Consider the following 24978-nt stretch of genomic DNA (forward strand, 5'->3'; position numbering starts at 1 on the left):
AGAGAAAAAGTTATGTGTAAAGGAAAACTCATCAGAATTACAGCTGACTTTTCAGTACAATCCTGTGAAAGCCAGAAGAGTCTGGACCAAGTATTTCCAGTTCTAAATGACCATGGACGCCAACCCAGAATACTTTACCCAGCAAAACTATTACAGTTGAAAATTTTTCCATGCCACGAATAGGCTGAAATAATTCATGCCCACCAAACCGGCCCTACAGAGGATACTTGAAGCAATACAAAGGACTGAAGATAGGAATGGTTATACCCATGAGGTTACAGAAAGTAAATGAAGGTATAATTATGGAAAACGACTATTTTATAAACTAAAAAAAAAAATAAAAAATGAAAACCAAAATAAAGAGCTTATAACAGAGGTCCCTTCATAGGTAGAGAATGCTTTCAGAAGTCAGACTTTTAAACAAGAACCATATTACTAGGTGTGGGATACCTCCCTTGGAGTTGTGGGCCAGAGAGGTGTGAGAGGCCCTCGAAAGAATGCAGGCTGTTGCTATTGCTCTTGGTTGCCCACCAGAACTAAGTGGTAGGACCATATATCTGAAGACACATTTTGGTTGCAGGATAGAAAAAACAAGTTGGAACTGAACTGGAAACTCTTCTGAACTGCCAGATGGTGCTAAAGCAGACTGCTGGGGGTGGTCTCACTCAGGTGTGACCATATGTGCTACCACACTAACCTGTCTGGCAAGATATGCCCACTGGTCCAATAGTGGCATGACTATTTTGAGCATAACTGTGTTGTGATTAGATTTAAGGCCCACTCCATTGGAGGGACTACATACCTGATACTATAAACCTGGTCAAACCTGTTAAATGCAAGAGTGAAATGGGTAAAATGAGGGTATTTAACTGAGAGGGGAAGAAGGAGGACTATACAAGGAACTGTGGGCATAAAGGGGGAGAAGGAGCTCAAGAGAAGGGGGATAATAGGAGACAGGTATTATCAAAGAGGAAATGGGGAAAATGGGGGCACTTTAACTGGGGAGGACAGAGGGAAGTTTTGACATGGAGAGACAGAGGAGAAATAAATAATGCATAACTGGTGTGAAAACCAGAGGAAAATGTAGTAGTTCAAAAGTCTAATGAAAAATACACATACAATATCTGTACATACGTGCACAGTATAGCTGAAGGCTATATAACAAACAGTGCCAGGCAGGAAAACCCTCCCTTCAAGCTATTGGTGAAGGTAGTTCAAGAGACTCCCAAAATGACACAGGCTATTGCCACAGCCCTTGATTATCTCCCAGAAATTGAAGGTAAGACCCTATTGTTGAAGATAGAACATACTTTGGACACAGCTCTCAGAGCAATGGAGCTGGAACTGACCTCGAATCCTCCTCCCTGGAGACTAGCTCTCGTAGTTTTGGAGGGCACTATGCAAGCTACTAAGGGAGAAAAATCAATTGTCCAATCCAAGCTTTAAAGCCTAATAACCACAACAGTGACTAGCACAGCAGACTGTCTTTATGAAAAACTAATACTGCCTCTGGTTAAGAGGTATTTGACCTTGAAAATGGCCATTTTCCACGTTGACCTCAGCATTTCAGAAGAGCTGGCTGAAGGCCTGGAGTAGGACTTTTCGGCGCAGAGACTCCTCTAACTGCTTGCTCCAGTTGTATTTCAGCACTTGCTTTTTACTGCCCCAAAACCAGACTAAAGCAGGTACTGCAGACCTGTTGGTTTCTTGGGCTGAGGTCAACTTCGGCCTTCGAAAGCTCTTCTTCCTGCCCCCAGTATAGGATTTACCTAGATCTCATTCCCCAATCAGTAGCTCTAAGCTGCCTCTTTTTTTTTCTTACGTCTTATAGTTGGCAAGGTATACAGGTGTCTGTGTGCATGCTTGTGATGTGTGTACCCTTTTTTAAACATACCCTCCACATTTTTTCTTTTTGTTAAGTGTACAAAATGACTTTTGAACCTCCCCAAGTCAAGTGCTGTACCACGGAGTTGTGCCTCAGCCCCACTTGAACCTACACTATCCCTAAACTCCCACAGACCTGACATCTGCCCTTAACCCCCACAGACCTGACATCTGCCCTTAACCAGGCAAGCTGGACCTTAAGCACAATCATTTCTAAAGCATTATTTATATAAGTGGTATATCTGTGAAGAATACATTGTAGTACATTTTGAACAGGGCCAATCTAAATTTATTTTATTTGAATACAAAATTGTTTAAAAGTCACTGAATTAATCACATTTTTTCGTATGTCAATTCATGGCCACACAAAGTACAAGTCTTGCGGTACATGTCCTCTTCCAAGTTTTCCTCTGGTCCGTACTCATGTTGATGGGCAGCCGTTTCTCTTTTCCACACGCTGCTTCTTACTGCTCGCCGCAATTCTAAGGTTAAAAAAAGGTTTGGAGGTGAATACAAAATAAATCCAGTCAGGCTTGCATTGGTATTTGTGTATTTAAAGTATGCAATGGTTTGCCTTGATTTTCTAGCAGAGCTGGCTACACACACTTGCTTCTCCTGCTTAGCCTGTGCAGTCTCATCTCATTACTGGGCAGTATGCACTGAGAGATTAGAAATGGCTGTGTGGGTTAGTACAGCAAAAGAACCAACAGCATGGCGTGTGTTGGGGGCATCAGGATGCCACAGCAGCAGAGAGTCCCCTGATGTAAGCAAGGCACAGGAATGTCTCTGTCTTAAGTTCCAAGTTTTTCAGGAACCTCTGCTGGAAAAGGCATGCCACATTCTGCTAACCAGAAAGCTGGGGCTGGAGAGATGGCTCAGCAGTTAAGAGCACCGGCAACCTGGATTTAGTTTCCAGCACCAGTATGGAGGCTAACAACCATCCATAACTCCAGTTCCAAGGGACCCAATATGTTTATCTCTGGGAATTGCACTCACATGGTACACTTAGTGCAGGCAAAACACTCAAAAGGGTTTTGTTTTTTGTTTAAAAAAAAAAAAAAAACGCAGATGCAGGAGGATCTCTGAGTTCGAGGCCAGCCTAGTCTACATAGTGCGTTCTAGACCAGCTGGAGCTACAGGGAAAAAGATAAAAAAAAAAAAAATAGGAAGCTAAGAATTCTACCAATATATGCTATATTTTCATCTTAGAAAAACTTTGTGCATTGACCTTATGTCTCAGTTCATTCATCTTGTAAAATTTGATAGCATTGTTTTAGCTTTCTTGGCTAGCTTGCTTTGTTTCTGAGATAGTCTTGTGTGGCCCAGGCTACTTTCAAACGAGAACAGCCTTGACTTTCTGATCATCCTGCCTCCATCACCTGAGTGCTGGGATTACAGGTGTGTACCACCACATCCCATTAATGGGGTCCTAGGGATCAAACTTCTAGGTTTTGTGCCTCCTAGGCAAGCATTCTACCAGCTGAGCCACATCTCCAGACCAACAGCAATGTTTTAGAAAAGTAATTGTTCATAACTATTGCAAAGTAACCCAAGCAAAAGATTACAGAATATTAAAAAGAGGAAGAAACCATCGGGTTTTTATTTGGGAAGTAGGGAAAGATCCAAAATAGTGCCCAGGTTGTCTTACGCAATGTTCATGGCTTTTTGTGCTGTGATGTTAAAGTCACTGCAAAGTGTACATTGCATTTTACCTGAAGAAGCCAAACACTCAGGGTTCACTGGAAATGAACTCTGCATTTCTAGTGTAATGGGGGTGGGGGTGTCACTGTTTACATTTCTATTCTGACCAGTGATCTACCAAGCACATAAGTTGACAGTGGCACTCCCTATACCTAGGAGTACGAGTGCCATCTTCTATAATCTCAGCCATAAAGATCAACATCCAGAATTCCTCATTTTCCTTAATCCATTTTAGATTTGTTGTAAATATCAAAACACTACTTGAATCTTTGCATTTCCAGTCTTAACATACCATGGTAAAAGAAAGAGTTATGTACCAGGACTGGTCTAAGGACTTCTATTTCATAGCATTCTGAGGTAGGTAGAACTGTCACCCCAGTGCTTGCACATGAGAAAACCAAAGCAAGAGTTTGAACAGACTGCCCAGGGTCAGCCAACTGGCAACAGTACAGTCTAGGCAACACAAGGGCCTGCGCATGCTGGGCAGGCGCTTCAGCGATGATACGGCCTGGCCCTGGGCCCGCATTCTTCACCAGGCTCTACTGCCATTTCCAAGAATGAAAAAGTACTTTCTTTTGAGATTTATGACTCAGTGTGTACACCTGTAGACAGTTTCATTTGGTGGGGGAAAAAAAAGTCATCTAAACTCTGATCATTTCTGTTTGATTTCATTATGAAGAACCCCAATTGTTCTTGAACTAGCTGGAGCAACTCCTGCTATTCCTTCTAAGGAAGCCGGCTGTGCCTCCTGACTTCGGATGGCACAGCAGATATTTGGTTCCAAAACCTGCTTGTCCAACCTTGATTTAACAGACATCTACTTCCCATTGAGAAAAACCTTTCAAAAGGTGGATGTAGCCCCATCAGACTAAGCTAACTTCTCTGCCAAATTTGAATGTTTTGTGTCCTTAGAGGAAAGAAAAATTTTCTTAACACTAAGTACAGGAAAAACCTGTCTTTCTAGCCATAACAACCCAAGGTTTAGGTTTTGTACTGCTGTTTTCTCCCTGCTGCTCCGTAGCCTTATCAAGCTGCTTCTGTAGTCTTTACCATGGATGGACGTGCATAGAAGCTGTCAAAGCAAGGTAGCACAGGTTGAGTAGCGCATGTCTGACATCCTTGGGAGCAGGTGGTTTGGGTTATTTTTAGATGTTTGAATATTTACACATACGTGTCTTGGAGGTGGAACCCAAGTCTAAGTGCAACTCCTGTATCCTTTATAATAAACCTGACACACATAGCGTGATGTACTTTATATATTTCTAATGTGCTTATGCCTATCACACTTGGTCAGTTGGGTTTTCCACCTGTGGCATCACACTGGCACTCAAGTGTTTGAGATTTTGGAGCATTTTGGATTTTCAGATTAGAGATACTTAACCTGGTGTTAACAAGGTCTGGCTGTTCCCTGCCTTCTCTGCTCTTCTGACCAACCAGTCCCAAAGCCTATGCAGCAGTAACGTAGTAGTAGACGCCACAGTAGAGGGGAGGGGCCAGAGGCAGCAGTGGTGGCAAGGTCATCTTTTGGGGTCTAAGGAAGTCAGGCTCCTCACTGTCAGAAAAAGCCCTGAAATTTGGGGAATTAAAACTAGACATACCAATGTGAACTCACACTCATATACACAGACATACATACTTTGTGCCAGACAGAAATGTTCAGTATGTCACGTGACATAAAAGCTGGCTTAGAGAGTTGGAGACGGTTCAGTGGTTAAGAGCACTGGCTGCTCTTGCAGAGGACCCAGGTTTGGTTCCCAGCATCCACCTGCAATGAATAAGAGTCCTTAACTCCAGTTCCAGGGGATCCGACACCCTCCTCTGGCCTCCTTGAGCACTGCACGACATGGACACAAGTAAAACATTCATACACATAAATTTTTTAAAAATTTAGAGAGCTGGTTTAATGAGATTCCAGCCAAATCTGAGATAGTTTGAGCACCAAAATAAAGACAAATGAACCAAACAGCATTGAAGAAGAAGTACTGAATCCACATTGATACTAATGCTGTAGAAGGCTGACTGTCCGCTGGGAGAAGTTTCAGAGTTAGAAAAGCATTTGAACCATCATAGAAACACTAGTTCCAGCAACACCTACATAGTCTTAATTTCTTTATGCTCATCAGATGAAAATCAAAATTACACTGCCACTAAGGGCAGATGCTGCTGTGCACTTCAGATGAGGTTCTGAGATGTGTTGTCTAACATGGACGCCCTGTCTGAGATACAAACCCTACACCCAACCACAGGAAGTGCCACAAAAGCCCTAAGGGAAAAGCTTCACTTGTTTTAAAAAAAAAAAAGTGTGAGGAAGGGAACAGACTTCAGAAATGTCCATGGCATAAAAAGCAAGGCAGTGCAAGTGGAAAGCTTAGAAAAGACTGCTGCTGTGTCGGCCACGCTGAGTCCTTCCACAAGGGAAGCACTGAAGCAGTGAACACGAGTAGACGCAGATTCAAATGCCAATCTGCTGATGTTGCACTCGTGAGAACATCCCTATTCGGAAAAACTGAAGTAGAGTCTGGTAGTAATTATGCAATACACTCAAGTGGTTCAGAAACATTTGTTGTAAGAGCTCACACGATGCAAACGGCAGTGTGAACAGCAGCTCAGGCTGGGATGGTATGCATCGTGGTCCTCTTCTGTTAGCAATTTTCTGCATGTTTAAAAGGACTTCCAAATAAGCTTAAGGAAGAGAGCTTAAGAGATTCCACTGGACAAATCTGGAACAATCAAAAATATCAAAGAAGGACAAGAATCACCTACACAGCACTGACCTGAAAATAAGAATCCATGAGCCCACCTGATGCTTTAAAAAACAAAACAGGCAGCGCACACCTTTAATCCCAGAACTGGGGAGGCAAAAGTAGGTGGATCTCTGTGAGATCAAGGCTATCCTGGTCTACATAGTGAGTTCCAGGCCAGCCAGAGTTAAGCGGTGAGACCCTGTCTCAAAAAAAAAAAAATGGTAACAGCCATAATCCCAGTACTTGGGAAGCAGAGGCAAGAGGATTGCTTCAAATTCAAGGTGACCCTAGGCTACATGGACCTTGTCTCAAAAAAAAAAAACACACACTGGTGCCTTTAATCCAAGCCCTCTGGAGACAGAGGCAGGTGGATCTCTGAGATTGAGGCCAGCCTGGTTGAGTTCCAGGTGGGCTGGGACTAGGGAGGCCCCATTAAAAAAAAAACAACAAAAAACAGAAGTAGAGCCCAAGGAACCAATAATCACCATTTCTATGCACACTAATAACTGGCTCAGGTAAGTCACTACCATATACTACTAAAAGCACCATGTAAAAGAGTTGCATCCCCAATGCCAGGTGTATTCATAACAAAGGTTAAAGACTTCTCTAGTGGAGAAAGCTAACTTGACACCCCCTCAAGAACTGGTAGCAGGTCTCCTGCTGGGCCCTCTAGTGCCTATGCCTCCCGCAAACATTCAGCCTGAGTCCAATGGAGCAGAAACAAGCTGCTAAGCAATCCAGGTGCAGGGATGTTGCTATGCCACAGCTGGCCTGGGTGCTGCAAAATGCCCACAGACAAAAGATGAGGTGCTGAGGGATTACATTAAAGGAGACACATCCCCAGCAGCCCCTGAATACATACCAGATATGCAGGTTACATACCACATAATCACTTTTTTTAAGTTTCTCAAATATGATCAGTTTTTCAGTTATAGAGAAAAATGTTCTTAGGAGAACTGTGTAAATATTTGGAAGAATCACAGTGTTTACAAGTAACTCATGGTTAAGCAAAGTGGGAGTGCAAAAGAGTAAAAAAATGACCAAATACCACCACCTGGAAAAAATCATTTTAGTTATTGTAGGGCCCACCCTCTACACACGTTATAGAAAGCATGTGGAGGTCAGAGGACAATCTGACAGGAATCCTCTTTCCATCATGTGAGTTCTAGGAACCAAACTCAAGTCATGAGGCTTGGCAGCAAGTACCTTTACCCGCTGAACCATCTCATTGGCCCCAAAAATGTTTTAAATAAAGGTTTGTGTTTCACAACACTCAGGAAAGTAGGAATCAACTGGTGCTGAGACTGACAGGTACTCAGATCAGGATGTGTAAGAGTGGGAGCAGTTGTGACGTACATGTTGGGGTTCGAGACGGGACCCATGCGGGCATGTGCTGCACAACATAGGAAGCCCAAGGAAGGCTGGAGAACCAAAGAACGAGCGGCTCTGCAAGCTGTCGCCTCCAGATCCCATTGGCAGCAGAAGGCTGATACCTAGAGACCACCTCTCTAGGAAATGGATGACGATGTTTATGGTGACCAGTCTTGCTACTGACCCTGCTTAGAATGTCCATCGAAAGAGATTTTCCAGTCTTGCTACTGACCCTGCTTAGAATGTCCATCGAAAGAGATTTTCCAAAAATTCTTGTTTCAGTGAAAACCTCATACCATTTTAAAGCTTGATTTTGTTAACTGAGTTTTTGCAAAAGAGGCAATCTGTATTCAAAGAAACGCAATGTGCTTCTGAGGTAAATATATAAAAGAGCTAACCAAGGGAGACCAAGTACTTCAAAATGCTGGGTGGGAGGGAAGGTACCTCTTGTTACCTGGAGCGGGGAAAGTTACAAGGAAAGACAGTAACACACAAAGCTTTGGTCTTATTTTGTTCTCCATGAACTAATGCAAGGGAACAGAACTGTATCCCTCAAACTCTTCTGAGACACTCCAGAACAGTCCAATATAGCCACAGCTCAGGATATAGACAATGTCCACAAACTTGGAAAGGACCTCAATTAGGATTTTCTTAGTGACCTCTTTGGGGGGAATGCATAGTAACAATGAAGACCAGATGACTAGCTTTGGGAGACAGAGCCTATCTCCATCTTATTTGAGACTAGAAGGCTGCAAACACAAAACACTGGGTGCATTTGCACCAATTCAAAGTTGTTGTCCAATATTGTGACCAATGCATACTTCGTGAGAGCCAGTTAACCTGGGCAGCAGCAAGGCCAACTTGGCATTGGCTTTGAGATCTGGAATCCTGTCTATATGTCCTTTATGATTTTTTTTTAAGACAGGTCTCCTGTAACCCCAGCTGGTTTGGAACTCACTATGTAGACCAGGCTGGCCTCAATCTCACAGAGATCCAGCTCCCTCTGCCTCCTGAGGGCTGGGATTGAAGGCATGTGCTACCACACCCATGCCCAGCATTCCTTGAGGACTTTTATACTTTTTTCTGTAGTAAACTCAATTCTCAAACTGCTAAAGTAAATCACATGCTAAAAGCAGGTAAATATAATCTCTTACCTTCCCATAAAGAAGAAAACTTTGTGTCAACTTCGATGTGGATCAAGAGGAACCAGGTTCCAATTTATTTTCAACTAAAAGCCTTTAGACTTGCTTTCATTCCTCTCTGTTCTGAGCCTTCTGAGCAAACTGTACAGAGAACTCCTGTTTCTACTCTACAGGCTACGCCACTCCGCCCTCTGTGGCCTAGTCGGGACAGGAACATCTCCACCAAGCACTAGAGTGAATCAACAAGAGCCACAGTTAAAGAAGGCATCACACGGACCTCTGCACACTGAACACCATAAGGCAATGGGGCGATGCTTGCAGAACTCTGAGGACTCACAAAAGGGAAATGAGGGCAAACATTCTTATTGTAGAGACTCACATAACCACTTCAAAAAGTTTCCTTAAAAGGCACGCTTCATCCAAACAAGAAGTAAACCAAAATAAAAGAAGCCAATCCTAAGAAAAACTTCAGAAAAATAAGAAAAATCCATGGTTTATCTGGTGATCAATAGCAGCTATCTAATACATACACTAAGTAAAAAATAGAAGCCAATTCAAGTTCCCATTTTGAAAATTGTGGAAAAAGTTCTGTTCATACTAATAATAGTGTTTATCTTAATAGAAGTATCATAGAAACAGAAGCAAGAAATGAGATGGATGCCATAGTCTCTTTTTTATTTATTATTTTTATTTTATATGAATGAGTGTATTGCCTGCACGTGTGTTGTGCAATGCCATATTGTGCAATGCCTCAGAGGTCAGAAGAGGACTTCAAATTCCCCTGGGACTGGAGTTAAGGACTGTTTGTAACCACCATGTGGGTGCTGGGACTCAAACCCGGGTCCTCTGCAAGAGCAGTCAGTGCTCTTAACCACTAAGCCATCTCTCTAGCCCAGGTGCCATAGTCGTTTTATTAGCCAAACTCTATGAATTTAGTTACCATCACATGACATCTTGACACAGAATTAGTGTCTAAGAAAAAAGTTACAGATAATCTTTCTTTTTAAACTCATTACTTTGCAGATACAAGTTTCTAATCAATACTATTCTTTTCTCCATAGGTTATTGTTAGCACCAAAATATCTGACAGACAAGAAAGAGGTGATTTCTAGTAGCTGGGTTAAAACCTTGGGCTGGGGCTGTGGAGATGGTTCAGTGGGTAAAAGTGCCATGAAGATCTGAGTTTGAATCCCCACCACCCACATTAAAAAAAAAAAACTCCAGCACCCACATTAAAAAAAACAAACAAACAAACAAAAAAAAAAAACTCAAGCCAGGTGTGGTGGTACATGCTTTTAATCCCAGGACTCGTGAGGCAGAGGCAGGTGGATCTCTGTGAGTTCCAGACCAGCCTGGTCTATAGTGAGTTCCAGACAGGGAAACCCTGTCTCAAAAAGACCAACAAACCTCATGTGCCTACAATCCCAATACTTGGAAATGGAGAGAGATGGCTCCCAGGAGCTCACTGGTCAACCAACCTTGCCAAAATGCCAGCTTTAGTTTCATCAAGAGGCCCTGTCCAAAGTTTAAGATGGCCTCTGGCCTCCTTATGCGCACGCACAGGACAACACACACACACACACACACACACACACACACACACACACACACACACACAAAATATTTAAAGAGGTTTTGTAGAGTTTATCCTGGGCTAGCAGGAAACTAACCTGGAGGCCCCTTTCCACACCCCTTCCTTAATATGCCTCTTCATTACTTTATCCTTTCTTAGCAGCTGCACTTACTGTTAGAGAGGAGGGGCTGGAGCAGAACACTAGAAAAGATTAAAGAAAAAGCCAATTTAAGAGAAGTTTCTTCAAATCCCCTCAGTGGTCCTTGCTGGAATCTGAATACTGTGGCGCAGCTGCAGCTGACTGGGGGAGAACTCTTCCACGATATGTTCTTCTGTGGCAGTTTGCCAAACCAAACTTTCCTCTAGGATGCTTTACAAATGAGCTTTCTGAGTCAGGAGTTGATAAGTAACATTATGTAAAGAGGCTTCAATGAGGTTGCCTTGATAAAGTTCCTATGTCCAACAGTGCTACCTACCATTTTTATTTTTAAAATGGGGTTTGTTTTGTTTTATTTTGTTTGTTATTTTAACACAGGGTCTCCCTGTAGCCTCAGCTAGCTTGGCGCTCACTATGTAGACCAGGCTGGCCTCTGTCTCAGAGATCCACCTGCCTCCTCCACCTCCCAAGTGCTGTGATCAAAGGCGTGCATGCCTTTTATTAAAAAACGTTTAAGAGTCTGTGCCTGGAAAGAAGTGGAATGTTAAAAGCTTGCTGACAACTCTGGGTAGTAGAGTCATGGCAGTTCTTCAGTTTTTTTAACTTTTCTATATCCTATACTCTTACATTGAAAATCACAGTGATGGGGATGGGGGATGGGGACTGCCAATACATGACCCTTTTTAATAAGAAGAAACAAGATTAGGTTAAATTTTTGCTTTTGCTTTTTTGTTTGGGTTTTTCATTTGGTTAGTTGGTTGCTTGGTTGGCTTTTTTTTAACCAAGGACTAAACATAGCCCAGGCTGGCCTCTACCTCACAATCCTGCCTCAGCCTCCAGAGTACTAAGATTACAGACAAGTACCACCACTCCCTTTTCTCGTTGTTAAGACATGTGAGTTATCCCATTCACCCTCCAAAACCTCTTCTAAACCCTAAAATCATAGGAAAATTATTATAGCTAGAATACAGATTTTTAGATGGACCAAGTGAGTATATAACCCAACCTACACACAGAATGCATGCTATCTAGACACAGTGGACACCACACTGGGACTCTACCTAGCTACTGCATGACAGACATGTAATGGCTACTTCCTCAGGACTTCTTTAGAGCAGGGGAACCTTGGTGCTCCTGCCTCGCCCTGTGTTCTTTCCTGGTGTTGTGCCAGTACCTAGCACTATTACCACTTCAAGTTTCTCTCCTGACACACTGATGCAAGCACCTAACACTAGCACAGTGTCTGACACATGCGAAATACCATGTGTGTGTGCATGGACGCATGGATGGACAGACTTATGGACACATACACACATGGATGCACACATGGACGATGAATGCAGAGATAGGCCACCAGGGAGTGGTGAGATGTGGAGACAGATACACAAGTGGACAGTACACAAGAAGACCTGCAGTCAAGAAAACCTGGGACTACTGTCCCAGCTCATGGAACAAGTCCCTTCAGTTTCTGGTCTTCAGTCATTTATAAAATAAAGATGCTCTGACTAGCTAACATCAGTTATCCCTTCTAGCCACCACAGAGCACTAAGACTTAGGAGCGTGCTTTTTCATTTTAAACAATGAGAGGTGGCTACTGGAGTTTGTTGTTTTTTGTTAGATACTACAGGCCACATTTAAGATCTGGCTGATGCCCAGTTGCACAAGTCCCATCCTGACACTATCATTACACAAAACATAACTCACAATAAGCAGACAGCTTACATGCCTTTTAGAAGTGCCCTGTGTAAGATGTAGACTAAGCCTCAAGCACAGGTCCCTGAGGGCAAACTTGAAGCCAGGTTTCTCAGCCTATGGAAAGGACATCCCAATGTCTGTTGGTGACCTGCATCCTTAGGTAGGAAGGAGCTCGATGCCGACAGGAAGTGACAGGAAGTGTAGCCACTCACCTTTTACTTTCTTATCGAACCTCTTCTGCTTCAGTTTCTCTCGGTTTTCCTGTCTCACTGCCTTTGCCTCTTCCAGGGCTTCCTGGCTACCCCAAACTTCTAGAGCCCTCTTCACAATCTACAACACAGTCCACATTGAAATTTGTCAGAGCTGCACAATATAAAGTTCTGACTATAGAGCTGCATTTGCAGCAGAATCATGTCACATGACAGTTTAAGAATTCCCTCAGAGTCCCTTTTAATTCCGGAAGGATTTGAAATACAAGGAGGGAAAATTTTAATTTAAAAAAAAAAAAAAAAAAAGACTCAGTGAGAAAACAAACCAAACACAAATTCAGGACGGGCAGGAACTGCACTGACATTTTCCTTTCTGTGTGCACAAGCATGAATACAAGGATCTAGAATAAAGCCTACTGGTACCACTGCACAAAATAAAAAAGCACCAAGTGAAAGAAAGAAAACTCGTGTTAATTTAATTAGCAGCAATTTTACTTATTTTGAATGGTACATAAAATAAATGGTGACTTTTCTAGTTAATGGTTTTCTATTTATTGAAATTCAGTACGTTTTCTTTTACAAGGTGTCTTCTTTTTTAATATTATTTTTATTTTATGTGTACAAGTGTATTGCCTGCATGTGTGTGTGTAGGTGACCTGTGTCATGCAAGGCCCATGGAGGTCAGAAGAGGGTGTTGGATCCTCTGGAACTGGAGTTATGAACGGATGTTAGACACCGTGTGGGTGCTGGGAATCGAACCCAGGTCTTCTGCAAGAGCAGTCAATGCTCTTAATCACTGAGCCATCTCTCCAGACTGGCTTCTTAATATACAGATGTGGAATCTTCTAGTACATTCCAATACAAACTCTGTCCTAAAGTAATGGTCCCAGTATTATCATATAACAGTAAAAAAAATAATAATACTTAAGCCATTCTGGAGTAGATACAAGAGGATATTTGTGACTCTAGGCAACAGACGTGGGCACCAGAGCCCCAGCCACTAAGTGACCCCGCATGCACACCTGTAACTTGCTCAGCACAGGTGCTGAGTAGATGTGCTCTGAGAGATGCTGAATTACATGGACACTGGGTAGCATTTCTAATGGTATTTCTCAAGTATAGTTGAATTTTAGGCACTTATGCAATTCCTGAAACAGCATTTTAAGCTTTCTTTTTTTGTTGTTGTTTGGTGGAGAAAGGGTAAGAGATAGGGAAATGAGGTCTGACTCTTTTCTAAACCTTTTAGCTTCCAAACTGGAGTCCTTACATTACCCACTAGCAACATGCTTATTCTAAAGTACCACAGCAAAAAGTTCAATGAGAAAGCATTATGCTATAAACTGTCATTAGTCATGACTGGGATGGGCACGTAAAAGAAGAAAAGGGCCCTTTTCACTGTGTAAGCAAAAACAGGATTCAAGCCGGGTATGCCTTTAATTCCAGCACTTGGAGGCAGAAGCAAGCGGGATCTCTGTGAGTTCCAGGCCAGTCTGGTCTACATAGGGAGTTCCAAGTTCCAGGCCAGCTGGGGCTACAGGGAGACCCTGTCTCAAAAGGACCAAAACAAAAACAAAAACAAAAATGGGATTCAATATAACCATTTGCTGTTAAAACATTACCTCAAGCTGAACCCCCCTCCCCCTGTCCCACAAGTACAGCAGTACCTGTAACTTCAGGTAAAGCTTCATATCGCCCCACTGTGAATGATGAGGGTTCTTCTTCACGATGTACCTAAGAGCGGGCTCTCTCTTTTCTAAGTCACAGTCTTTCAGAAGGTATTCTTGCTTTGCTTCTGTTTTGGTTATAAGTTTATGTTTATCATCAGCATCTCTGAAAAGAGATTAAGTCCATTATATAAATTATTAAAAAATTTCAAATAATCTAGCAGCCACAAGGCATGCATACCAACAGATACTTCCCTGCCTAGAGTTCTCAAGTTCAAATTCTTTAAAAATTCTAATGGAATAAGCCAGGCATGGTGGTGTGCTTCTTTAATCCTAACACTCGAGAGGCAGAGACAGGAGGATTGCTGTGAGATCAAGGCCAGCATGGTCTATATAGTAAGATCCAGGCCAGCTGTGGTTACAGGGAGACCCTGTCAAAAACAAACAAACAAAACTTACCTCTCACCTGGACTAAGAACTCACAGTAGCAGCAGAATCTCCGAAAGTCCTTCTTATTCCAGAAAGGACTTGAAATAATAGTAGGGAAAATATAACGAGAAAAAGACTCAATGAGAAAGAAAATATAAATTAAATCAAGGTAGGCAAGGAATGCCAAGAGTGGTGGTATACACCTACATCCCCAGACATAGGAGGCTGAGAAAAGAGGATTCCAAGTTCAAGGTCAGTCCAGACTACACAATGAGTTCAAGGGTAGCCTGAGCTACATAGACCCTGTCTCAAAAAGCACAAAGATGATGCCAGGTATGATGGTACACACCTTTAATCCCAGCACCCAGGAGGCAGAGGCAGGTGAATCTCTGAGGTCAAGGCCAGCCTGGCCTACATAGCAAGGTCCAGATCAGCTGGGGCTACAAGGAGACTCTGCCTTAAAAAAAAAAAAAAAGATGGACAAGAAATAAATATACAAGGTCCCATATCATAAACACAACCGAGTTCCATCTGGCTCTGTGTAGCTCAAAAACCAGTGTGAAAACAGACAGAGGGGTAACTAAAGCACCACATATAATTTTTTTTAATGTGCATAGAAAATTAGTTAAATTAGCTCTTATTTTTTCTCCATCTACCTCCCGGGCACTGTGCAAGGCGATAGGAAGACAGCCTAGATTTAATTAAGAATAAAGTCTTGTTGAATGAGGCTTCCATTCTAGTTAGAAGACAGTCCACATAACAAGTACTCTAAGACTAGAAATCATGGTGAAGGAATCAAAACTTTCAGACAGGAAGGTTATCAGAGGCCTCTGATGAGGGCATGAGGAAGTCTGAAGAGCCAGGGAGACACTTTGCAGCAGGGGGAGCCATGAGTGCAGAGGCTGCTGGGCAGGCTAGACGTCACAGAACACCCACAGTGAGTGATGGCAGGGGGTCAGGAGGGAGTAAGAGGCACCCATGGGCCTGGTGTGGTGGTGAGAACAACAGTCTACAAGGAATTAGAAACTGTTTTAAAAGTTCAGGCAAAATGCTATAGAGAACGGAGAGTCAGGGGTGCAGAGCTAGGGAAGGTGGGGCAGAGGCCAGTTAGAAGACAGGCATTCCAGAGGCTGAGGCAAGAGGGTTGCAAGTTCGCCACTAGCCTAGACAACCAGGTAAGACTCCATCTCAAAAATGTGCTGAGGCTGTGGCTTAGGAGCAGAGGCTTGCCTAGAATGATTCAAGGCCTGGGTTCCATCTCCAGCACCACAAAAAATAAATATTTTGTAAAAGTCTGAAAATGAGTACCTGCAGTTATCACAAGTTGCCAAATCAAAGTTGTTCATGAGGTATGAATCCATAAACTCCTTGCCACACTCTTCACATATCAAGTAATCAAACTCCATGACCGGTCCTAAGGAAGGAGGGTGAACTCTTTATCCTTTCATAGGACTAAAACAATACATATAGTTTCCCCTGTTTTCCTGGCTCATCACCAGATTTTATCCCTGACACAAATATCTCTGGGGGAAAAAACTTTGATTAAATTATCTTATTTAAACCATTTTATCTAAAACCATTTTCTAAGAAGAAAAAAACAATGAAGTAATGGGCGGGGGGGGGGGGGGAATCTAGCAACTTAACAGCCCTTCTGAACTTGACCATGAACACAATATACTGTTGCAGTTAAGAAATTCCTGCACTTGGAGTAGTTACAACAACACAAATCTCTCACCTTACAGATCTGTGGTTTGGAAGTCTGGTGTGGCTCAGTGGGTAAAATCAAGATGCCTACAGGGCTATGCTCCTTCCTGAGGACATTTTCAGCTCCTAGGGGCTGCCCTCCCACCTAGACCCTCCATAAGGCCAAGGCCAGAGCTTCCCACACCACCTCGCTCACTTCCTCCATAAGGCAAGCCCTTTTAGGAAGGCCTCTTATTACACTGGGCCCACAGGGATTATCTCCATCTCAAGGTCTTCAACTTTAATCCCATCTGCAAAGTCTCTTCTATATAATGTAATATATCCACAGTCTCCAAGACAATTAGAGTGTGGTCATCTTTGGGGGTTTCTATTCTGCTAATTATAGTACTGTTCAAAGTACAAAGAAGACTGGCCCCAGGGTGAGAGAAGAGCAGGCATCTGCTTACAGGTGGGGAGACCGGCCACCAACACATCACACGGTCAAAGCACTAGTGAGCAAAGCAAGGTTTAGGAGCGTCAACTCAGAGTTCACTCAGATGGGGACATTATTGTTCCTTCATCCCACCCCCTGTCAGCAGAGCAAACAATTCCCTCTTTATCAGTGTCAGCTCCCTCAGGGGAGAGTCACTGAGCCCTGTATCCTCAGTACCTAGCTTAGAATCTGCCCTGGGTACGGTGAGGACTGGATTCTCTTATTTCAATGCCTAGCTAAGGATCATAATCCTCTAAGAACTGGTCCTCTGGCAAGTCTAAGCTTCACTAGAAAGTCATTAGGATGAACGCTACTGCCAAGCCCCAGCTCCCAGAACCACCTCTGTTCCCAGTAGGAAGAAGAGGAGCTGTCATTTGGTCCTTGTTTGTGCAACATTCCTGTCCCTGCCTTCCTTAGTTAACTCCAAAACAAGGTCTGTCAAGACCCCACCACTGCGTAATCTCGCTAATCTCCATGCTCTTAAAAGAAATTTTTCTTTATAAAATACAGAGTACAGCTATGAAAAAAAAAAAAAAACTGAACAATCTGGCACAGGACTGGTGGTTTCTTAAAAAAATTGACTAGGATGTGTTAGAATGCAGAGATGCTATAATAAAAAATGCCACTTAGGAGGATACTACATCACATTACTCATCAAAAGCCCTGAAATGGACAGTTTTAAGTACACACAATGAGATTTTCCATCTCTAGCATCCCTTTTACATTTGCCACTCGGACAGCTTCCGCTCTCCCTAGGCATTCATCAGGGTTCCTGTGCTTAATGATGGCTGACCCATTACTGTCCTTCAGTCCTTTAGTGTGCTCACTGTTGGATTCAGCCGGTGCCGCTGATGCTGCTGTCACATGCCCCCATCAACTTGAAACACTTACATATTTTCTGGCATTAAAGATGGTCCAAATTCATGTTTTTGTCATAGGCCCCAAAAGCCCATCAAGTTCCAGATGGTACTGTCCCAGGAACATCAACCATTACCTCAGCATCAGTGTCTGTCACCCAGTGTCACTACTGTCACTGCACAGCCAGCCAACAAGGACACAACGCCCCATCCCAGATGCCTACAACCCCTACCTGCAGGAAGTAGCCACTGACGGGTGTTCACCCTAAACTCCCTAAGATTTTCAAAGCTTCTAGTTCTCGAAGGGGAAATTGATAGTGTAGGTCATCAGTCAGACAGGAATGGTCAAGAAAAATAAAAATTCAAAATCCTGGGAACAAAACACATTATGGCTGTGGCTATCAAGGACCACAAGTGTTTTCTGTGCCTCTGTAAAGGCTAAGATAAGCACTCTTACTAAAGCTGTTTGCATGAATAAAACCAAAATCTGAAGAACAATTTTTAAAATCCACATGTAGGCCCAATTTATAAAATCCAAATTCAGGGGCTAGAGAGATGACTCAGCTATTAAGAGCACTTACTGCTCTTGGAGAGGACCCATGTTCAGTTCCCAGCACCCACACGACAGTTAACAATTGTCTGTAACTCCAGTTCCAGGGGAATCTGATGCCATTTCCTGGCCTTGGAAGGCATTGCATGCACGTGGTGCACCCATACTTGTAAGCAAAACACTCATACACACAAAATAAAAATCAATTAAAAAAAACCCAAACCAGATTCAACTGGATAGACCCCAGCCCTCTGACCAACAGTAACCTAAAACTCATTATACTCATATGTTCTATCCTTTTTTAATAAACTTACACTTCTGCTACTGTTCATGTATCACTTGACTTCAAGACAGATGAATGAAGGACCCAGTCTACACTGTAACAACATGCACATCTTGATCAAGTAGCAAGAGAGGCTCTCGGTAGATATTTAACGACTTGTTAAAGCATAGCCTTTACAGATGTAGGTATCTACAAAAATATAGTCGTTATACATCTTTGTTATGGTCTGAATGTCCCCCACAGGCTCCTATATTGGGACACTTGGTCCTCAGGTGGTGGCACTGTTTGGGAGGTTATGGACCCTTTAGGAGTGAGGCCTAGCTGGAAGAAATGGGTCTCTGTGGAGCAGGCCTTGAGGGTCTCAGCACAGCTACACTTCTGGAAGAGCCCTCTCTCTGCCTCCCTGGTTGGTTCCATGTGGCAAGCAGCTGAGCCACATACCTATCCCACCAGGACAGACTGCTAATGTCTGAACTGTGAGCCAATGAAATCTTTCCTCACGTAAGTTGCTCCTGTTAGGCATGGGTCACTGCAATGAGAGAAACTAACTGATACCGTCTTTATACCTACAAAATCACAGGGACGGACTTACCAGCTCCTGAATTCAAAGTGTTCCCTCCTAAAATAGGGCAGCTTCTTCACAATACAGTAGGCAAGTGGCCTTATTTTTCTTAGTCTTTCCATCAGTCAGTCTTTTGTGCTCTGAATCCTGTGACACTTCAACAGCAAAGGCAGCAATCGACAAGGTGGGAAGTGTCAGAGGCACTGTGAGACCCAGTCTATGTACCAACAATCCAGAAATGCCCAGTGCTTAATATGCATAGGTACCCCTCTATTATACCAGGCTGAAATCTCCCTCTCTCACCGATGGTCACCCACAGTCTCAAACTCTGCCCCACAAAGTTAATCACACTAAATGTAATTTTTTTTTTTCCTTTTGAGACAGAGTCTCTCTGTAGCCCCAGCTGGCCTGAAACTCACTATGTAGACCAGGCTGGCCTTGATCTCACAGAGATCCACCTTCCTCTGCCTCCTGGGTGCTAGGAATAAAGGTATGCACTACCACAACTGGCTCTAAATATAATCTCTTTAGACCAGGAGACTACTTCTTGAATTTGCAAGCAGATGAAAGTATTCTCCAAGTTAAATCTAACCAGTTTTGACAACTGTCTCTCATATGTCAATTCTAAGACTTCCACTCCAGCCACCTTGTTTAGGAGACTAAATACTTACTTAGATCCCTCTTGAAATATGACACCCAAAGTAAGCATAAATATTTTAATCTTTTAAGCCTCTGCTTCTAAAAACAATAGTCTAGACAGGCTCAGAATGGAGCTGCTTCTTGCCTTGTGAACACACTTCTTGTGCTACAGCTAAAGACTACACTGGGATTTTAAAGCTTCTATACTACTGACGAGCAAACAAACTTTGTTAAAAATTATTTTTCACATTGTGAAAGTATCCTCACCTGAGATTATGTGTATATATAATTGATTTAACAAAGCATTAACTTTATATAGAAAATTCATATCCTTTTTTCCTAAAAATAAATAAAAGAATGTCCTAAATTTTTAAAATTTATTTTTTTTATGTATATGAGTGTAATGCCTGCATGTATGCAAGTTCACCCGTGTCATGCAATACCTGCAGAGGTCAGAAGAGGGCATCAGATCCCCTGGAACTGGAGTTACAACAGCTGTTAGCTGCCATATGGGTGCTGGGATTCAAACCCAGGTTCTCTGCAAAAGCAGCCAGTGCTCTTAACTGCTGAGCCATCCCTCCAGCCTGAATGTCCTAAATTTTTATCTCTTGGTACTGGCCTCTCATTTCAGTCTATGAAGATAATTTTCATTTTCTGTCTGTTTTTGTTTTCTTTTGTTCTATTTTTGTTTTTTAGATGTGGTTTGTAATGGTAAGTTTTTAACTGTCAACTTAGCACAACCTAGAATCACTTTAGAGTCTTGATTGAGGAATTTTCAAGATGTCAAGATCAGGTTGGCCTCTGAGCATGTCTGTGGGGGGTTGTTCTGATCGCTAAATTAGTATAAAGAAGACACAGCCCAATGTAGGTGGCACCATCCCCTGGGTTAGAGCCTTGGACTATGCAGTAGTTACTTTTCTGTGGTTGTGATTAAACAGCATGGCCAAGGCAATTTACTGAAGGAAGAGTTTATTGGGTTTATGGTTCCAGAGGGATAAGAGTCCATCATGGCGGAGGAGGCAGTGAGAGCAGAAAGCTGAGAGCCCCCATCTTTAAGCAAAAGAAGCAGAGAGAAAAAACTAGAAATGGGCGTGCTTCCTCCAGCAAGACTACACTTCCTAAACCTCCCATAACAGAGCCACCAACTGGGGACAAGCATTCAGACACTTGGAGCCTATAGGGGACAGTCTCATCAAACCACCACAGTCTGCACAGGAGCAGAGAGGGCTGGATGAGTACTAAGCAAGCAGGTAGCACACGTGCATTCCTTTCTCTCTGCTCGTGGCTGAGGGTGTGGTTTGACTAGGTGCTTGAGCTCTTGTCTTAACTGCCCCTCAGTGATAAGACTATAACCTGGAACTGTAAACCAAACAACCCTTTCCTCCTCTATGCTGTTTTTGTGAGGACATTTGTCAGAAATGAAACTAAAACAGGCTCTTACTAAGTTTTATCAGTCTGGCCTTGAACTCCTGTGTTCGATTGATTTCCTGCTTCAGCCTCCCAAGTTGCAAGACGTACAGGAGCGTGATGGTGTGCCCAGCTTATCAAAACATTTTTTGAGAATTCATTCTGTCCATTGATATCTTGGCTCCCCTTGTCTATTATAAAACAGAGAACATCAGCCCCATACACACACCCTACGAGTTAAGTAATCACCTCCACATGCATGCCCTGGAGTTTCTTTGGTTTTTCTAACCTACCAGCAAAACTACAAACATGGTCACTCTTGCAAAACTAATCTTCCCACTGATGAAATGACAAATAATTATTCACGTTACTCAAAATAACCGATGTTTCTTTTCTGGAAACTCATTTTACCTGGTTGATGAACAACATTCCCAATTTTCTGTTTTTCTTCTTCCTCCTCTTCTAAAATGAAGCCTCCTTTGGTGTCAATCATTTTGGGAGCTGCTTTGACATTGGTCATGCCTGCCGAAAGCAAATAAAAGCGGTTATCAACTGAACTAGGCAGGCCTGCATGCTCCCTTGTGGGTAAACAGGAACTTTCAACTGAACTAGGTAGGCCTGTATGCTCCCTTGTAGGTAAACAGAAACTTTCTTGAAACTTAGTGCCTATTAAACAAGATAAGGATGCTGGGGTCACTATTTCTACTCAAAAGTCAAATGAAAAGACATGACAACAGTGAGGTCCGAAAGAGTCCCAGGTGTGCAAGCTTCCTTCCCTGACATACTCCAGGCCCCAAGTGCCAAACTGCAAGCGCCCTAGGCATAAACCACACTCTAGATACACTTTGGCCACAGTAAACCCCTGGTTTCAGAGTAGAGGGAACACACCAAAATCCAAGATTCTAGATACCAGCCAAAGGCCAACCCTTATGTTAAGCAGGTCTTCCTAAGGACAGCTGGCTGAGTCCTGCTCTGTTAACAAGTCGGGAAGACAGGTGGAGAGCATCTATGACAGCCTCTAACAGAAAGAATAGTGATAGTAACTAATATTTTCAGTATGTTAACTCTATACCAGACAGTTGTGAAAATCACTTTAAGAGGATTATTTCAACCAGAACTAAAAGTGAGCAAACAGGATAAACCTAGCTAGGGAAATGTCTATTTAAGAAGTGCCTTGAGGGTTTAGAGGCAGAAGCATGAAGAGAAATGATTTACTATATCAGCAAACAAGGAACTGAAGGAAGAAAATTGCAAAGCCTGTAACAAACAGTTAAAATTAATAATACATAAATCCTCTCAAATGCATACTTTTCTACAACATGGATGTTGAGTGGAATGAGGGTGGGGTATTCAAACATGATACAGAACTCAACGGCTCCCACAAGGAACAGTACCAGATGAACCTACCAACTTTGCCTAATCATGCTACTTTTTAAAAAAAAACAATACTGGAGATTGAACTCAGGGTCTCAAGCATGCGAGGCAAGCACTCTACCACTGAGCCTTCCTTCCTTTTATTCCTTGGAGATAAGGCCTGAACTTACCCAGGCTGACCTTGAATGCTCTCCATAGCCCAGGCAGGCCTTGAACTTGGGGCCCCTTTGTCTCAGCCTCCTGAGAAGTTGCAGTTACAGACCTGTGCCACCAGGTCTGGCTACCTTCAACTCTCCTTGCTAATCTGGACCTCTGTGGACTTGAACTTTACTTTCTCTACACTTGGCCAGGCTGTTGGAAGTTGAAGGCTTGCATGGCTTTAGACATTGGTCTTTAGCAGGCAAGAGGAGTAACATTTTCAAGGCATTTATCCATGTCTGTGTGCAGTATGCATAATGGAAAACCAAGTCTTATATACCTAGTTTTCAAGAAGGCAATGAAAAGCACATTACGAAATGTTACATAAACATAAGGGTTTTCAAATGGTTTGGAAAGCTCCACTTCTGTGTTAGTCATAAGTCGACTGCTTGTACGTAGTTGAGGAGAGTTTCTGGTCAGTAGCAACAGGACTAATGGCAACAATAAAAGCAAGTTTAAAAATTCACACTGCTGGTAAAATATATTACTATTCAAGAGTGATCACTCTAAGAATCACCTTGTTGGGGTGGGTGGGATGGAATGAGGAAGACAAGACACTGGCAAACAAAAGCATTCCCACCTCACCCAGTCCTCACAGACCTGAGCACTGATTAGTACTATGCTTATATCAGGCCCTTGAGGAAAAGCAAGCACATCTGTCTGCTCCAGAGTGATGAAGACATCACACGGTCTGAGGGCTCCAGCACAAGGCACATGTGTGCTGCCAAGGTATCATGCTGTGCTACTGAAATGATGAACAAAGAAAGGCCAGAGTTCAGGATGTTAGAAAATGGGGCAATGAAAGCTTTTGGAAGGATTTTTAAAAGGAAATTAAAAGATCTGTGCGCTAGGTAGATGGCATTCAAAAACAGGAAAAAAAAAACAGCAAAAATAATTTGTAAAATGAAGTACACCATATATATTATATAGAAATATACTGAAGTTGCAGAAGAATATAGATTCCTACAAATCAGTAGAAATAAATTCGGTGAATTACTCCCAAGAGCAATGCCAGCAGCCAGAACCACAACTAACATTACAAACATGGCCCAAAGATGCCATGAACCCACGGCCATAAGACCCAAGTTCTGGTCCTGATTAGCCTGAGGGAAAAAATATCCCTTTTCTTTTCTTATCACAATTGCCACTTCCGGGGAAACAGCGGTCCCAAGCTCCACCCTTTTCAATTCCAGGGTGGCTGAGAGTCCAATCAGTTAACTCCAAATGCGGAGCGGCCCCCGGAAGGGCCTGGTCCAAGGCCCTCGCGGGATGGCTGGAGCCGGAGCAGGTCCAGGCTTGTTAATGACATGGGTTACAAGGCTGGGCGCTCTGTACGCCGGCCTGCGGGGCTGATGGAAAAGCCGCAGGCGGAGGGCATAAAGGGAAGGTCTGGGACGGTGGAGGTGACGGCAGGGCGGCTGCATTCCCATGAGGCCCGAAGCGCGAGGCCGGGGTTCGGGTCAGGGACCCCGGGCTCGGGTCCAGGCTCGCGGAGGGGGACCCAAACCTCCAGTGGCCGCCGTCGGGTAGGGCCGGGCCGCCAGCCGGGCCTGGCGCAGCATCAGTGCCCGCTGCCGCTTCCTCTCGATGTTCGCGCGCATGGCGGCTGGCAGCTCCACCGGCTCCTCCACCGCTGCGGGATCACCCTCCGCCGTAGCCATCGCCACCCTACTCAGGGACCGCCGACCTAGACTTCAGCCCCCGCCGGCGCATCGCGCGCCGCTCGTCTGACAGCCACCGCGGGCCAGACCCGCGATTGAGTGCGCCTGCGCAGGCGAGGGGCGGTGACATGGAAGGATCTGGGCGTGCGCAAAAGCTGGTGCAGGTACCCTGGCTCAAGGGTCTCTGCTGAGGTCGACTTTTTAGATCTAGTCAGGTTTAAGTAACAGTTTCGAGGCTTGAGAGGTGGCTCAGCAATTAAGAGCACTAGCTGCTTTTTTCAGATGACACGGATTCGATTCCCATTGCCCACGTGGTGGCTAACAACCGTCCATAACTCCAGTTCCAGGGGATCCAACGCCCTCTTCTGACTTCCTCTGTCTTTGCAAGACTGGGGTGCACTTAGACACATGCCTGCAATACACTCGTTTAAAAAAAAAAAAAGTAAATAAAAAGTATTTAGCCGGGCATGGTGGCACACGCCTTTAATCCGAGCACTTGGGAGGCAGAGGCAGGCGGATCTCTGTAAATTCAAGGCCAACCTGGTCTACAAAATGAGTTCCAGGACAGCTGGGGCTACAGGGAAACCCTGTCTCAAGACCAAAAAAGCCGGGGGTAGTGGTGCAAGCCTTTTAATCCCAGCACTCAGGAGGCTCAGAGGCAGGTGGATCTCTGTGAGTTCAAGGCCAGCCTGGTCTACATAG

The 24978-nt window shown here is 43.6% G+C and overlaps 1 protein-coding gene across 4 annotated transcripts; it reads right to left on the reverse strand.

Annotated features, from left to right (window-relative positions):
- Positions 1-2146: 2146 nt before the first annotated feature.
- Xpa (XPA, DNA damage recognition and repair factor) lies at positions 2147-24386 on the reverse strand. 4 transcript variants are annotated; one of them, XR_001872877.2, is made up of 8 exons: positions 24123-24386; positions 21455-21565; positions 15878-15983; positions 14141-14306; positions 12480-12597; positions 10513-10616; positions 8855-9071; positions 2244-2366 (listed from the first exon to the last, which is right to left on the reverse strand). XR_001872877.2 is itself a non-coding variant. In XM_008851953.3 (7 exons), exons 1-7 carry the CDS (start codon positions 24274-24276, stop codon positions 2349-2351), a joined length of 702 nt encoding a protein of 233 aa, XP_008850175.1. In that variant the 5' UTR covers positions 24277-24386; the 3' UTR covers positions 2151-2348. The 4 variants fall into 4 exon arrangements, 3 of the variants coding, with proteins under 3 accessions (XP_008850174.1, XP_008850175.1, XP_017658378.1); XM_008851953.3 differs by lacking the exon at positions 8855-9071 and having other exon boundaries at positions 2151-2366; positions 10588-10616; XM_017802889.2 differs by lacking the exon at positions 8855-9071 and having other exon boundaries at positions 2234-2366.
- Between the last annotated feature and the right edge of the window lie 592 nt (positions 24387-24978).

This window comes from Nannospalax galili, unplaced genomic scaffold (genome assembly GCF_000622305.1).
Source record: "Nannospalax galili isolate Female #2095 unplaced genomic scaffold, S.galili_v1.0 scaffold106, whole genome shotgun sequence".
Classification (NCBI taxonomy): domain Eukaryota; kingdom Metazoa; phylum Chordata; class Mammalia; order Rodentia; family Spalacidae; genus Nannospalax; species Nannospalax galili.